General features: G+C 34.8%; 1 protein-coding gene across 5 annotated transcripts in view; it reads right to left on the reverse strand.

Annotated features, from left to right (window-relative positions):
* Positions 1 to 15,303, reverse strand: part of GRM8 (glutamate metabotropic receptor 8) — a 538,008-nt gene that overhangs the window by 48,029 nt on the left and 474,676 nt on the right. For all 5 annotated transcript variants that reach the window (XM_034421356.3, XM_034421368.2, XM_060687140.2 and 2 more), the window contains exon 9: positions 9,041 to 9,976. In XM_034421356.3, the coding sequence (XP_034277247.1) occupies positions 9,041 to 9,976 (936 nt within the window). The remainder of the gene's footprint in view (positions 1 to 9,040; positions 9,977 to 15,303) is intronic.

A 15,303-nucleotide genomic window follows, 5' to 3' on the forward strand; every position in this document is an offset into this window, starting at 1 on the left:
CTACAATCAAAAGTCAGGTAATTGTAGCAAAGCTTGGAATTGCTTTTCACTACATTACTGGGTTTCCTTTCTTTTTCCTCCAGTAGCCCTGGTAAATGACAGCATAGTCATGAAATGACAAAATAATGAAACGGGGAGAACTGTTCAACAATGACTGCAGACATTTGCCCTTTATTGGTTTGACACTCATTGCTGATGATGGAGATTGCTCATGAAATAAACCCACTTATCTTGTTGATGAAGACTCTCCCATCATCGGCAATCTCAGTGAATTTGTGAGTTGCTACCATGCAAGCAAATGCTGCAGAGATAATCATAGAAAATAGAGACTTCTTTTTTTCCCCATTTCAATATGCAGACAGCATATAACTAATTTGAGAGAGGGTGTGGTTAAGGTTTGGACAGAGGGGCCCATGTTCAAGTTGTCATGTGACCACAGAGTTTCTTGAATGACTTATTATTTTCTCATAACTGAACTTCCCTCACAGGATCAAGGATTGTGGGGTGAAAAGACTGACCTTCAGAGATCCAAACAAAGAGAAATATGATGTGCAATTTGCTGAGTAAAAAAAAAAAGAATTCTATCAAAAATGCATTTCTGAAGAAAAAAGGTAGGAGATGATTCATAGAGAAGAGATGCCCCATGATTTTTTTTAAAAAATGACTGTAAATCCAAAAGAGTAAGTAATGGAATGGAATTGAGAAAATCTGGTCTAGACAGGGAGTCTATGAAGTTCGTTCTTCCATTTTTATGACTTATTTCAGCATTGCTATTACACAGTTTTTATGGATCCCATTAATGGCAAATTGAGATGTCTGGCTTTGTTTTTTTGCTACACAATATTTCCAAATCTTTCTCTTAAAATGTATCTAACTGGAATTTGCAATAACTTTTACTTTATGATGTGTCGGAGTGTTCTCACTCAGTCTTTTCTCATATGATGCCCCTACAGATACATTGACGCCAACTCCCAACTTTCCCAGGCAATCTACACTAAATTATCAGGTCAGGAATTCTTGAAGTGGTCCTCTTAATACATATATACAAAGCACAAAACTGATTGCCTTAACCTAATGCTAGTTGCCCTTCGCCTTTATAATGGGGAATTACTACCTTACCTAATCTACCCTGCATAGTGTGATGCAATAGTTAATCTTTTATAGGCTCCTTGGATTGTAAAAGGAAGAAACAGAAGATTCTGTTATCCTATTCATGCATTGCAAAATGAATTCTATCCATGTTCTGGGATTGATCCACATTTTTAATTAACAACTGGAAGAGTGGATGCTTAGACAAGCTAGTTATTTCTATTTACTCTTGTGAACGGTAAAATAAATTTCCCACACTAACCTCAGTTAGATAATTATTTCCCACTTTTGTCTTAATAACCTGCCAAACATTAGCCATGTAGCTAATTCTTATTAATATGCAATTTCCCATTGTTGATAACCTGACTAAGCAGCCCAGGCTTGCTGGGAAGAGACAGAGTCTGAAGGGCTATAAAACTCATCCAATGTAAGCAACTGCTTCTGAGTCGTCCTTACCATTTTAGCTCACTGCAGGAGTTGTAGCATGAGTCTTTCCAATGCTGTAAGTATTGACTTTCCATTAATAAACTCTTATTATTAATCACAATTATCCTGATATCTTTTGGGAGTACACCTTTTTCAAAATCCAACCTGCAAATTCTAAATTAACTGAATTTAATTTAAATTCATAATTATTCCATCAAACAAGCCACAGAGAACATTCTATCATTCAGTAATGAACACTGAGATAAAGCTTTCTCTACATATGTCGAGCATGTCTATGCTAAGAGGCTATAAATGTCCATGGCATCATATGTTGACTTCATGCAAACCATTAAGCCTCACATGAAAACCAATAAACATATGGGTGAAAGTTATGGTCTATGTATGCGTCAAAAACACAGTGACTGTATAAGACGGGATAGCGCCAGGGTGGGTGCCCACCCGCCCTGGCGCTATCCCGTTTTATACAGTTGCTGTGTTTTTGACACAGTGCATATGTGCGCAAGGCATGCACATGAGCGAAGCTATCCCATTCTTTACAATCCCTGTGTTTTTGATGCAGCGTGCATGTGCGCAAGGCATGTGTGCACTCATATTTTCAATTATGGGCCAAACAGTTGTTAAATTATATGAAGCCCACTTCTGCAGACATATATCATATTGCAAGATTGTGATGAAGAAAATATGTAACTGCTACTCTGAGCATAGCTAAATTTTGTAATACCTTATGTTATCTGCTTTTTATTTTTAATGCTGAATGCTAACTGGAAAGCTTGCTGAAAACATTAAAACTTACTTAGTATACACCTCTTGTATAAGCCTAGCTATGGCCTACTCCTGAGTTGGAATCCCCTTTGTGAGATCATATCCTCAAAACTTTGTCAGTGATCTTTGTATCTGCTGCAGATAGGATCAAGTAATAAACCCTAAGTCTGGATGGGAATATATTAATAAAATATCAGTGCCAGTACCAGTAGTCTTAACAAAGATCTATTTTGACCTTAACAACATATTTGCTGCTATTAATGGATGTTGGCATCAACACAGTTGTAAAGTTGCTGAAATATTCTCACAAAGACTGCAGAGTTATGGACTTGCCTAACATTTGATGTACAGGTAGTCCTCAACATGCAGCAATTTGTTTAGTGACTGTTCAAAGTTACAATGGCACTGAAAAAGTGACTTATGACTGTTTTTCACACTTACGACTATTGCAGCATCTCCATAGTCACACGATCAAAATTCAGATGCTTGGCAACTGATTCATATCTCATACTTCTCACAAGCAAAGTCAATGGGGAAGCCAGATTCAATTAACAACCGTGTTACTAACTGAACAACTGCAATGATTCACTTAACAACTGTGGCAAGAAAGGTTGTGAAACGGGGCAAAATTCACTTTAAAAATGTCTCACTTGTCAATATAAGTGTTGGGCTCAATTGTGGTCATAAATCAAGGATTAACTGTATATTTGTAAAGGGGGCACTTTGCAAATGGAAGTGTAGAGAGCTATAGCCAGATGGCAAATTTATATAATAATTTTTACCTGTTTCAACTAAGCCTGGAATAATTTATTTGTAAAAAAGTTAATTCCTAACTTCCTGCTTAAAAATAATAGTAAACAGAACAAATATTATATCCATTGTAATATTTTTATTAGGAATGAATCTGAATCCCCCATTTAATTGCAAAATTTCTCATCTACAGTATAGACAAGTAGTATAAAGTCTCAAGTATAAATGAGAACTTGATAAAAAAATTCTTCTGTCATTTCCTGGCAGCTGTATAAAACTTTAACTAATGCATTTTGTTATGTGTTAACTTGTCACATTACATGTTTCTTCACAAGTCTGCATTATCATAGAGATCTTTCCTAGGAAAAATGATAAAATATGACATTGGTATATAGTTTATAGGAGGAATAAATATCCTCAGAATAAATCCATAGATATGAAGATGGATTAAAATTATATGAGGAAAGCATTTCCACATATTTGTGTTTTGTTTTGTTTTCTTAATATGGGCATACACATATTTTACTACATGGATATTGGGACATGAAAATAAAATCTACAAAACAGTTTTGGCTCAGTGTTTGACTCCACTTTATCCTTCTTGTATCTGAATGAATATTTAAATTACTTTGCAGATAACATTATGAATTTATTGGGAACTTGTACTTTCAGCCATTAAGTGCTATCAAGCAAAAAATCAGCAAGATTTTGAGATTCAGGTTAGTAGTGTGTTCATTAACATGTTTTCAGTTTGTTTCTGTAGAAATGTATAGGAAGAAATAATACAATGAAATGAAATGCTTTCAGAATATATCTAGTTAAGAAATTGTGATCAACACATTTAGTCTGATTGCTTTCCATTAATCTGCGGAGAGGAAAATTGTTTTATATAATTTGAATGATAATTTATTTTCTATGTAGCAGAGTTGAGTTTATTCAATTTTTTTGTATCAGTTGGTATATTTTTTTGTTGTTGTCATTAACTGACATATGCTAATGTAAAAATAACTTTTTCACAACATATCCAATCAGGGTAGATCAGCGTTTACCCATAATTTACTTAATTTAAATAAACAATTCAGCTGGAAACACATTTGAATTTTTGTGATCTAATTTGTGGAAGAAGAAAATTGCCATCACAAAACTGAAAAATTAGCATCTTAATTTGGCAGGTTGTTTCTATTTTTTTATTAAGTTTAAGGTGATGTTGTATATTTAATTTAGATTTAATTACAAATAATATTTATTCATAGCAAAAAGAATAATCAAAACCTGTTCTATCAGTAAGAATATAGAGCATTTTTATTTTTGGAAAAGTATTGATTGTAAATTTATAACTTACTTTACTATTTTCTTGTGTAAAAGTTATAGTCTATATTTATCTTACATTTAACACTGCTTAAATAGGAAAACACTATGCAATTAAGAAAAGGATGTTGTTGGACACATTTCAACAAGAGGCTTTCAGAAGATTTTTTTTTTTTACACTTTATCTTGCTTTCAGCTTCTAGAAGGCAGTAATCAGCTTCCCTGTCAATCTACACCTCTTCCATATGTTGTAATAAACTGTAGGATGTAATGTCTAATTCCCAGTTATTGTGATAGCTAAAACATAGCATTTAACACGGTGGTTATATGATAGGAACCATTTGACAACCTGTATTATTCTTGAAGAGCAATGCCAAAACTTACTATATCTGCATTCACATGTGTGCAATGTAGCATGATGATTTCTAACCACAGCTATTCTCTATCTCCAAAAACATGTGATCTAATTTTTCAAGATGGCAACAGTCAAAAGAGATGGTAAGAGGAAAAAAAGATTTGTTGCTGCTGATTGAAAATTACAGAAAATCAAATGCATTAAGAAAAAGGCAGGCTATATATTGTGGATCTTTGATTTTTTGTGTTAAGAGCCCCACTTGGACTTTAAATATGATGGTTGTGGTAAGTATTCCCCATTTACAATCATGAATAAGAGAGACAGTAAGGAGAAAAACAAGATTTGGCTTAATGGGGTTTACTGTAAATTGAATTATAATAAATATAACCCAATTAATATTATTATATTGCACGTGCTAATTTCTGCCATGTTAAACATTACAATTTGGCAGCAGGTTTTGAAGGAAATGCTAAGCCCCATATGCCCTTGGAGTCAAAGTTGCACAAAATTTGTAAAAAAAAAAAAAAGTTGTACAAAAAGCTGGTTTGGTCTAGTGATTAAGGCACCAAGTTATAAACCAGGAGACTGGGAGTTCTAATCTCACCTCAGGCATGAAAACCTGCTAGGTGACTTTCAGCCAGTCGCTCTCTCTCAGTCCAAATTGTTGTGGGGAATATAGGTGGAGCAAGGAGCATTAGGTACATCACCTTTGAGTTATTTATAAAAATAATAAAACTTTAATATACTGTATATAAATATATATAAAATTCTGCTATAGTTAATTGAAACTTCTTTTTTCAATAACTGAGTTACTGTACTTCTTGTAGATTATAACTTTTGTCAATAAATTTCAGTGTGAAAAAAATACTATTACTATACTAACATTTATGCATAAAAACATCTATCTTTTGACCTCAAGTGGATTTCAAAGGTCTGGAATTACTTCCCCCTATTTATCCTCATTTTTAACTTCCCAATTTTCTCTGCCTTACCTAAGATACTATTTAGAATTCTTTATTTTAAAAAATAGCCTTTTCACTTCACATAAAAAGTGAGCATAATTCAACCTCCCTAGGCCTTGCTTGTTTATTACTTTCAAGGTAAAACAAGCTATAGTAAATTGCAGTAATGGTCACTTGTGGCAATAAGGACTTCTTCTTTTGCAGAGTTTGATAGCAGTGAGGTGCTTTAAATTTTTTTTAGATTAACATTAATGTCTTTATCAAAATGCTGAAGTCAAGAAGCTCTTTAGGATATTTGATCGCTCCTTGGAAATTTTATTTGTTTTATGGTGCATATTAAGAATATTTTGTTAAACATTCCTAAATTCTTGAAAAAAAATTCTTGATTTCTTATGGTACCAAATAAACTGCATCATGTAACTCTTTTGAAGGAAGATTTGAAGAGATTTTTAAAAAGCTATTTGATTTGTAGGTTATTAAACACACCATTTTTAGAGTTACCTGGAGTTGTGAAGGAACACTACACCTCAATGAAGTTTTGAGTAAAATTACCTCCTGCACAAAATAGCAGAGCTCTCCACTCACTGAAGTCACTGAAGTACAAAGTGATTCCTCATGTGAACCAGAGGTGGGTTTCAGCAGGTTCTGACCAGTTCTGGAGAACCGGTAGCAGAAATTTTGAGTAGTTCGGAGAACTGGTAGTAAAAATTCTGACTGGCCCCATCCCCATCTACTCTCTGCCTCCCAAGTCCCAGATGATTAGGAGGAAATGGGGATTTTGCAGTAACCTTCCCCTGGAATGGAGATTTTACAGTATCCTTCCCCTGCCAAGCCCACCAAGCCACACCCACAGAATCGGTAGTAAAAAAAATTGAAACCCACCACTGATGTGCACATATAGAAGTGTTCTCTTTGAGCTATGTCACAATTAACTGCTAGACATAATGAACCCAGCACTTCTGACTATAATGTTCCCAAGTGCCTATGAAAAAAGTTTGAGAACTTTCATCTCACAAATCTGAGATAATGCAGAATTTAGAAAATGAGGGAAGGGAGGAAGATAAATAGTTAGATACAAAGCATAGACAGTAGTCACAATTTTACATATTTATGTCATTATTGTAAAACCAATATATTTATTCAAGGCAAATGTAAGAGAACTATCAGAAGCAGAAAAAAAAGACAGCCTGAAGATGACAAGTGGGACCTCGTCGAAATGTCGCCAAGATACTATCAATCTTACACGGGAAAAGATCCAAATACACCAAAACTTGCATCTATCTATCTATCTATCTATCTATCTATCTATCTATCTATACACACACATACATAGACACACACACACACACACACATATATATCAGGTTTTCGCGGGTGTTTGTATGTAGGTCTTTGGTTATTCGGGTCTTCTCCCACGTAAAATTGGAAGTGTCTTGGCAACGTTTCGACGAAGTCTCATTCGTCATCTTCAGGCTGGTGTTCTCGGCTTCGTGCTTCCAGGAGCAAAAACGTCGCCAAGACACTTCCAATTTTACGTGGGAGAAGACCCGAATAACCAAAGACCTACATATATATATATATATATATATATATATATATATATATATATATATATATATATATTTCTTTTGATTCATAGGTATAAATGTGCGATATTTTTGCAATCAGGTGTATACATATATACACATGTATGTATGTATGTATGTATGTATGTATGTATGTATGTATATATGCCTAGTCAGTCTCCACTACCAAATTGCTTTACATATTTGAGCAAACTATTTGCATAGGTTAAATATCCATAAGAACATGTGACCTAGTATATAAATTAGAAGACTTTTATTGGGAATGAAATTAGCAAGAGACTATACTTGTAAATCTAGCCTCAGAATTTACCATTGGAAAACCATTCACTGTTATATTACACTATTTTTTTTTAGTCATAATGTAGTCATAGGTCCTCACCTTCCAGTAATAACCCACAGAGGTTAATATACCTTTTGAAAAGTCAAACTTGTGAAAAGCTATTGAACAGTGTCCATAATAAAAGACAAATCATTGCTGATAGCACAGTGCTGAAACTGAAGGATTTCCCAACAGGCTGGAGCATGAACTTGTTGAACATGACAATTTGAGTTTTATACAAGGGAAATTATTTTTCACAAAAGATAATAGAATTTGAGGTCTTTCAATGACTTTGAATAACCTTAAGTTCAAGCTACAGAAAAAGAAAATACATAAACAGCATATAATTATATTCCAGAATTCACAACCATGAAGAAAATCGAGGTTATTAACATAGATTTTTGGAAGCATTCTGTAAAATGGCTATCAATATTCTATCAACCATCCACTACATTGAAACTCTTTCTTGATAAGATGACACCATCTACGAAAAAAGTTGCTGAAAGAAACCTACTGGCTATATTACTTCATATATTACTCCATAAATATATATGCTTGACCAGTTTAATTACATTTATACATACATACATACATACATACATACATGCATGCATACATACATACATACATACATACATACATATATATATATATATATATATATATATATATATATATGAAGGACTGGCAGACTCAGAGAGAGTAAAAAGAGGGATCAGCCTAGAATCACTACATAGCCAGAAACAAATTAAATCCAAATCCCTTTGACTGCTGTTGACCCTTATCTAACTCTAATCAAGTGCTACCATTAGTTGAGAAGATTGCTGGGCATAGACTTTTAGCAATAACTCAGTTAAATTGAACCTTCATGTGTGAACCTTGTCTTTCATGCCTGACAATATAGTATGCATCACAGAGATTGCATTCTGAATACCAAAATATTTATATTCTATACACAAACACATTTTCTATTTAGTGTGAATCATGGCTTAATATTTTGCTTGTTCTGTATTCAAAGGAGCAATTTCTGAATATACAGGACCAAGCCAACTATTTTCAAGTATCAACTATATTCAAATGCCGATTCTTTTCAGACTTCTTCAAAGTCCATCTGCCATACTCATTGCAAAACTAGACATTTTTTCCTACTTACTTACTCATTTTCCTCTAAATTATACAATTTGTAAGTGTTTCATAGAGCAAATCAGTTGATATTTGGAGTTTTGAAATAATGTAGGGTTTCTTTTAGTAGTTGAGTATAAAACTACTGAATATAAATGTAGATGTATAAAAATTGCATGCATACACAGAAAAAGGCTATCTATTTGGATTCAGTATGAGTTGATGCTGCTCAAATAACTTTTGAACTTGATTATCCAAATGAATTAGATGAAAAATGATTTAATTTTTTCAGTAGGACAAAACAAAGCATTGGCTTGAGAAATGTTACTTCTTTACTCACCTTCTCTGCTGACTGTGCCGTTCCAAAAAAGATTGGAATAAAAGCTAACCAAATGATACAGGTGGTGTACATGGTAAATCCAATTGGTTTTGCTTCATTGAAGGTCTCTGGAACACCTCTTGTTTTAATAGCATATACAGTACACGTTACCATTAAGAGAATACTGTATCCAAGAGAACAAATGAGTGATAGATCCGAGATGTCACATTTGAGAATCCCACGGGCATTTTCAGGATCCACAGTTCTCTGCTCTCCATAATCTACTATGATATGTGGAGGATCAATAGCAAACCAAATGAAGACTCCTATAAGCTGTATGGATATGAGGCTGAAGGTAATCACCAGTTGGGATCCTGGGCTGATGAACTTTGGAGCAGTGACTGATTTTTTCCCTTGCTCAAATATTCGATGGATCCGGTTTGTTTTGGTGAGCAAGGCTGCATAACTGAAGCACATCCCAAGTCCTAGGAAAATCCGTCGAAAAGAACAGATGGCAGTATCTGGACTTGCAATCATTAAAAAAGTGATAGCATAACAGAGAAAAATCCCGGTCAAGAGGACGTAGCTTAGTTCACGCCCTGAGGCCCTGACAATTGGGGTGTCGTTGTGGCGGACAAATGTCACAATGACAAAGGAGGTTGCAATGATGCCAAGTATTGCTATGAAGACAGGCACAATGGCCCACGGGGAATGCCACTCCAGTTTGATGATGGGAATGAGTTGGCAGTCCGTGCGGTTGGCATTTGGTTTCTTATCAAAGGGACACATTTCACAGGTGATCTCATCCACTTGGTAGTGATATCCTTCACAGCGCTCACAATGCCAACAACAAGCTACTCCCTTCACCATCTTCTTCCTTTCCCCAGGTTTGCAGGGCACACTACAGACCGAAGTGGGGTGAGTTCGTTCTTTGATATCCCAAAGCATATCTTCTACCTATATATATATATATATATATTAAGAAGAAAAAAATTAATGACTCTTTCATCATCTCCTATTTATAATATCCCTAATCTTGGCCACAAGTTTCTCATGAATCACTTTGTTTTGACAATACAAATACAGTTTATTTTTATAAGAAACCCCCTTTTTTCTGATACTGATTTTATGAAACTGTTAAATGATTGGGCACAATAAATCATTTGGGCCTTGAGCTTGATGAGTGTCATTAGTTTCTATTTACCTCTTTACTGCTAACCAAATTGATGCCTGTGAAAAGATTTATCGACTCTTAAGCTCTAGTCTGAAGCAAAGGCATCCTATAAAAAGGAATTTATGAGCTAATCACGTGCAAATATAGTTCTCAAACATTTAATTAGAAAATAATGGCATATGGGTTTGGAATTAATTTATATCATAATGAAAGGACAGAGTAAATATCCTGCACTGAACTAGGAAAGAACAAGAAGTTTTATTTCTGAGAAGTAAAATTATGAAGCAAGGAAATATTTTATTGTATTTTTACCGTTTGGATCTGTCTCAGGTTGTTTGCTTGTTATCTTCTACCATCTACAGAGTTATTTGTTTACTATATTTGCTTTTTTCCCTCATCAAACTTCTCTGACTGGCTTACAGCAAAACAATGACACATAATAAAAGCTTAAACATCAATCCACTATAGACAAATAAAGTAGCATTCCTGATCATTCACCTCATTGATTCACTAATTACCACCAGTCCTATCATGCCTCTCTAAGCTCCCTAGGAAAACATTGTCTTTACTGCTCTGAACAGGAAGAAGCAAGCAAAGAAAGCTTGTTTCTGCTGTAGATTCCCACTTTTTAAAGATTTTGGGTGAGTAGAGGAATCTTCTGCATTCTCTCCCAGTCTGCACGAATCAAGCAGTCTGAGTCTTCCTACTGCAGACAATGCTTGAAGGCCATGTCATAAAAGACTTCATAGCTGATAAAGAGAACTTTGAATTATTATCTGGAAACCTATATAACCCAGGGCCTGGCTTTAGAAGGTTAGAAAGCCTTTTGAATTCTGATGGGCTTTTGATTTTGTACACACTAATTTGTTGCAGGGATCTCAGTGGTTCTGTGGATCAAGTAATCTTTTCAAGAGAAGGGCCCTTGGAATCCAGCACTATAGTAGCAGCAACAAACTTTGCATGAGTCAATCCATCCATTTTTAAACTACATTCCCTCATAATTTCTGTCCTTCGGACAGCTATGATTGGAATTCAAGGCATTTGGAAAGTCCCTGTTTCGTAATCTACATGTTAGTATTACATGAGTGTGACAAGAACCAGTTAGCAATGTTCAAATATGAAGTTCATTGTTTCCTTTTAATTACAAAGTTGTTTGGAAATGGAGAAAATTATACACAGCATTCCATCTTTAAACTTCTTAGAGATATAGTGATATAAATAAATACTTAAATCATTTTATAGAGATATAATAATTATACCAACAGACAACTTTTCCTCAAAGATTAATTAATTTACATTAATTACACTACTAATACAGTGCTAGATTACTTACAGTACTTCATTTTACATTGGCATCCACAGCACCAAGGGAAGCAAATGACAAAATAACTCTGTTTCTTTTTGCAAATAGACAAATAAATGTACATAAGTGGTGGAACACGTGTTACAATATCACGATTGTACACTTGTTTTGATGAAATTGTCAGATTCTTCAGAGTTCTCTGATTATTTTCTTCCTGTAGCGCAATTACAGGATGTTACTTGCCTATTGCTTCATTTAAGCTTTTTTTAAACTACTGCTTTGATGACTTTTAGCAGAAATATGATTTCTTTTAAAAAGGAAACAAATATATTAAAGTAGGGAAACACTGACTCAAGGTGCTGCTGAGCTACATTTTCCATGTACTGTAGCAGCATGGCCAGTGAAAGCTATACTTTGGCAACATCACAAGGATTACACATCCCTCATCTATTTCAGGTTCATAGATAAATAAATCATATCACATGGGACCAGGGGTGAAATCTACTTACCTTCCTTACCAGTTTGGAAGTGCACACTCTGCGTGCGTCACATGCGCGCACACACCTGTGCATGCGCAAAACCTGCACATGCGCAGAAGGTAAAAAAACATTACTTCCTGGTTAAAACCAAGAAGTAATGACATCCGGGCGGCGATTGCTCCCGGATCGCCGAACCACAGGGAAAAATCGCTACCGGATCATGTGATCCGGTCTGATCTGGGAGCATTTCACCCCTGCATGGGACCAATCGTAGAATGCTTAAGAAATCTCTTTGCCAGTAAAATGGAGAGGCATCATGTTTCTTCGTGTTTGTGAATGGTCAGTTTAGTCTGACTCAATAAATGTCTTCTGGAAGAGGCAGGGCAATGTTCTTCAAACATAATGCATGCACATTTAATTCAACAAGTTCAATTTTACCTGTACTTTATTAAATACAGGAAATGTATTTGAATACAATTTATTTGAATACAAATATTTGAAAATACTATAGGTAGAGGGAGGAGGGGAGTCAATCAACACAATTGAAAAGAACATTTTTTTTTTAGCCAGTCTGGAATCAAACCAGCACTTAAAGCCCAACACATTGTTTTGCAGCTAGAAGAAATGACCGCGATTGTGAGAACTAGGAATCACATACCACAAATTAGCAATGAAACAGGCAAGCCACTGTTAGTCCCAATGTTATTTTTTTTCCCAGAACAACATGGAAAACTTCACCTGTGCAAACTCAACCTTCTGCTGAGTTGCACCAGGCTATTCTTTAGTTAAAAAGTCTTCTGAAAGAAGTTTAACTGTGACTCATTACAAAAGATCAATTTGCCTCAAGGGTGGGTTCACTATTGGTTTTTTTCCTCCCTTTAATGCTTTCAAAGGGCCAGTTGCCCTAGTTAATTATATTCTATCAAACAATTTTCATTGTTTTGGGGAAAAATAGTCAAGGGATGGTACAAAATGAATGGATCAGAAATTTCAAAACAATAGGATAATCCATCATTTTAAAGGTATGAAATAATGTTCACTGTGTCTACTAGTAATAATACTATACATCAATAACATGGTTTAGAATCTTAATGGCTGATTAATTATCTGAATAATTATCCTTTAGATAACTTTAGGGACTTGACATAAGAAAAATAGCCATACTGTGTGAAAGTTTAAAGCAATGTTTTCTAACTTGGCAACTTTAAGATATGCGGACTTCAATTCCCAGAATTCTCTAACCAGTCCAGTATATATAACAAAAAGTAACTAACATAACGAGAGGTGATGTGATGTGACATAATGTAAGGTTTGGGGAGCAAAAATTGTTCTATTTTTAATGTTGTAGATTTTTTAGGCAAAGTCATAAGCAACTGACAATATGCACTGTTTTCCTTACTTACTTTCTGTAATATATATTGTACTAGAGTCAACCACCCCTAATATACTTTCCTTATTGTCATTTTTTCCAAATATGCCCTGATTCTGAAGCATTTCTTTTATGTTATTCTTTTTCTTAGCAGTTTTATCCCAAGCTCTATTTGTTTTTGATAAAACTTTTCAGGAGGAAGGGAGGGAGGGAGGGAGGGAGGGAGGGAGGGAGGGAGGGAAGGAAGGAAGGAAGGAAGGAAGGAAGGAAGGAAGGAAGGAAGGAAGGAAGGACCCTGTGAATTCTGCTGCTGCTGTCTAATGCTTATTATTATTAGAATTGCTGAGGTTAAAAACAAATCAAGGGCAAATTTCTTTTACATTACTAACATATTATTCTTTTTTTAGCTGTAAAAGGGGGATGGGATCAATAGCTAAACAGGAGAAAGGGAACACCAGAAACCAGACAATTATTTTGGTTGTTCTATTGTGCAATTGGGAGTAATATTCATTTAATCGTTCGCTAGGCAGTATTTCATAAAATTTCATCCAACTATTTTCACTCCTACTGCAATGAAAGAATGCCTCTCAGAATGCTTGCAATTGTTAAATACGCTTTCAAATATCCCACAGGTTACACAATCTATTGGCTGTAAAGGCAACAAATCCTCATTTCAAGAAGGTTGGTTGTAATGATTCATATAATATTTTTCATTTCTGACAAATAAACTACATAACATATAATTCATATTATGACATGGTATAAGTGTTGAGAAAATATCCCGGGTGAAGATGATTGTTTCTAATTTTTTGCAAATAAAGGCTTCTGACAGCCTTAGGCTCTTAGGTCTTGGATAGATTAATGAAGAAACTGTGGAATGTGAAAATAAAAATTGGGAATTTGTAATGCTAGTATTTGGAGATATTGCATTTTTTATGTTAAATTTATACAAACTTATGAACGCAGAAGTGTTCTCTCCTGTCTTCATTATATTAGTTTTGTATGTAAGAGTACTTTATTTTACATTTGAAAATGTAGTCAAATATATTTTGGTGCAACAGCAAAGTATTCCCATAACACTATCACATGCTATTTTTTGTTCTGTTTCATTTGTTGGGCGGGTACACATAAGGAAATCTAGAAGTAATGGTGATTAGTGAAGCTATTGGTTATCATGGTGGGACAACTTTTATCTTTGTAGTCTTGAGAGGTCTGGTGAGCAGAAGGGAGTAACTTCCCCTTATTAACTCATTGTTTATCTTCGCTGATTAGGGTATAAGAGCATCCATCAAGTGCTCATATGTTCACTCACAGTAACTCAGAGCCATTGAGATGATGCAACAAAGGTATAAAATCTACTTTTATTTCTGGATCTAGATGTTGAGCTGGTCAGCTGAAAATTTAACAGCTCAGATTTGAGACCTGACCACCATTGATGGAGTGAGCTTCTGTTTCTTGCTCCAGCTCCTGTCCACCTAGCAGTTCAAAAGTTTGCAAATGTGAGTAGATAAATAGGTACCACTATGGTTGGAAGACAACAGTGTTCTGTGTGCCTTGGCATATAGTCCTGTAGCCACATGACTGCAGAAATATCTTTGGACAACACTGGCTGCCTTAGCTAAGAAACAGAGATAAGCACTTCCCTCTAGATTCAGACATGACTGGACGGGGAATTCTTTAGCTTTGCTTGTTAGTTAATAAAGAAATCATAATATCAATGATCAATTGATTTTAATGTCACATCAATTTTTGCACTTATTTGTGAAGAATGCAAGTTTCAGTGAATAGATTTTTAGCTATGCTGATATTTACTGGACTGTCTTTAAGTTTATTTCAGAATAGTCTGTGGATTTACAGTCTTTCTGGATAGAGTTGATTACTGCTTCCTTCCTCTATTTTACTCTGTTTTTACTACTTCTTCAACATTAGTTCACTATCCAAAGAATGGATATCAAGAGC

Source organism: Pantherophis guttatus, chromosome 7 (assembly GCF_059756535.1).
Source record: "Pantherophis guttatus breed Tessera chromosome 7, ASM5975653v1, whole genome shotgun sequence".
Lineage (NCBI taxonomy): Eukaryota > Metazoa > Chordata > Lepidosauria > Squamata > Colubridae > Pantherophis > Pantherophis guttatus.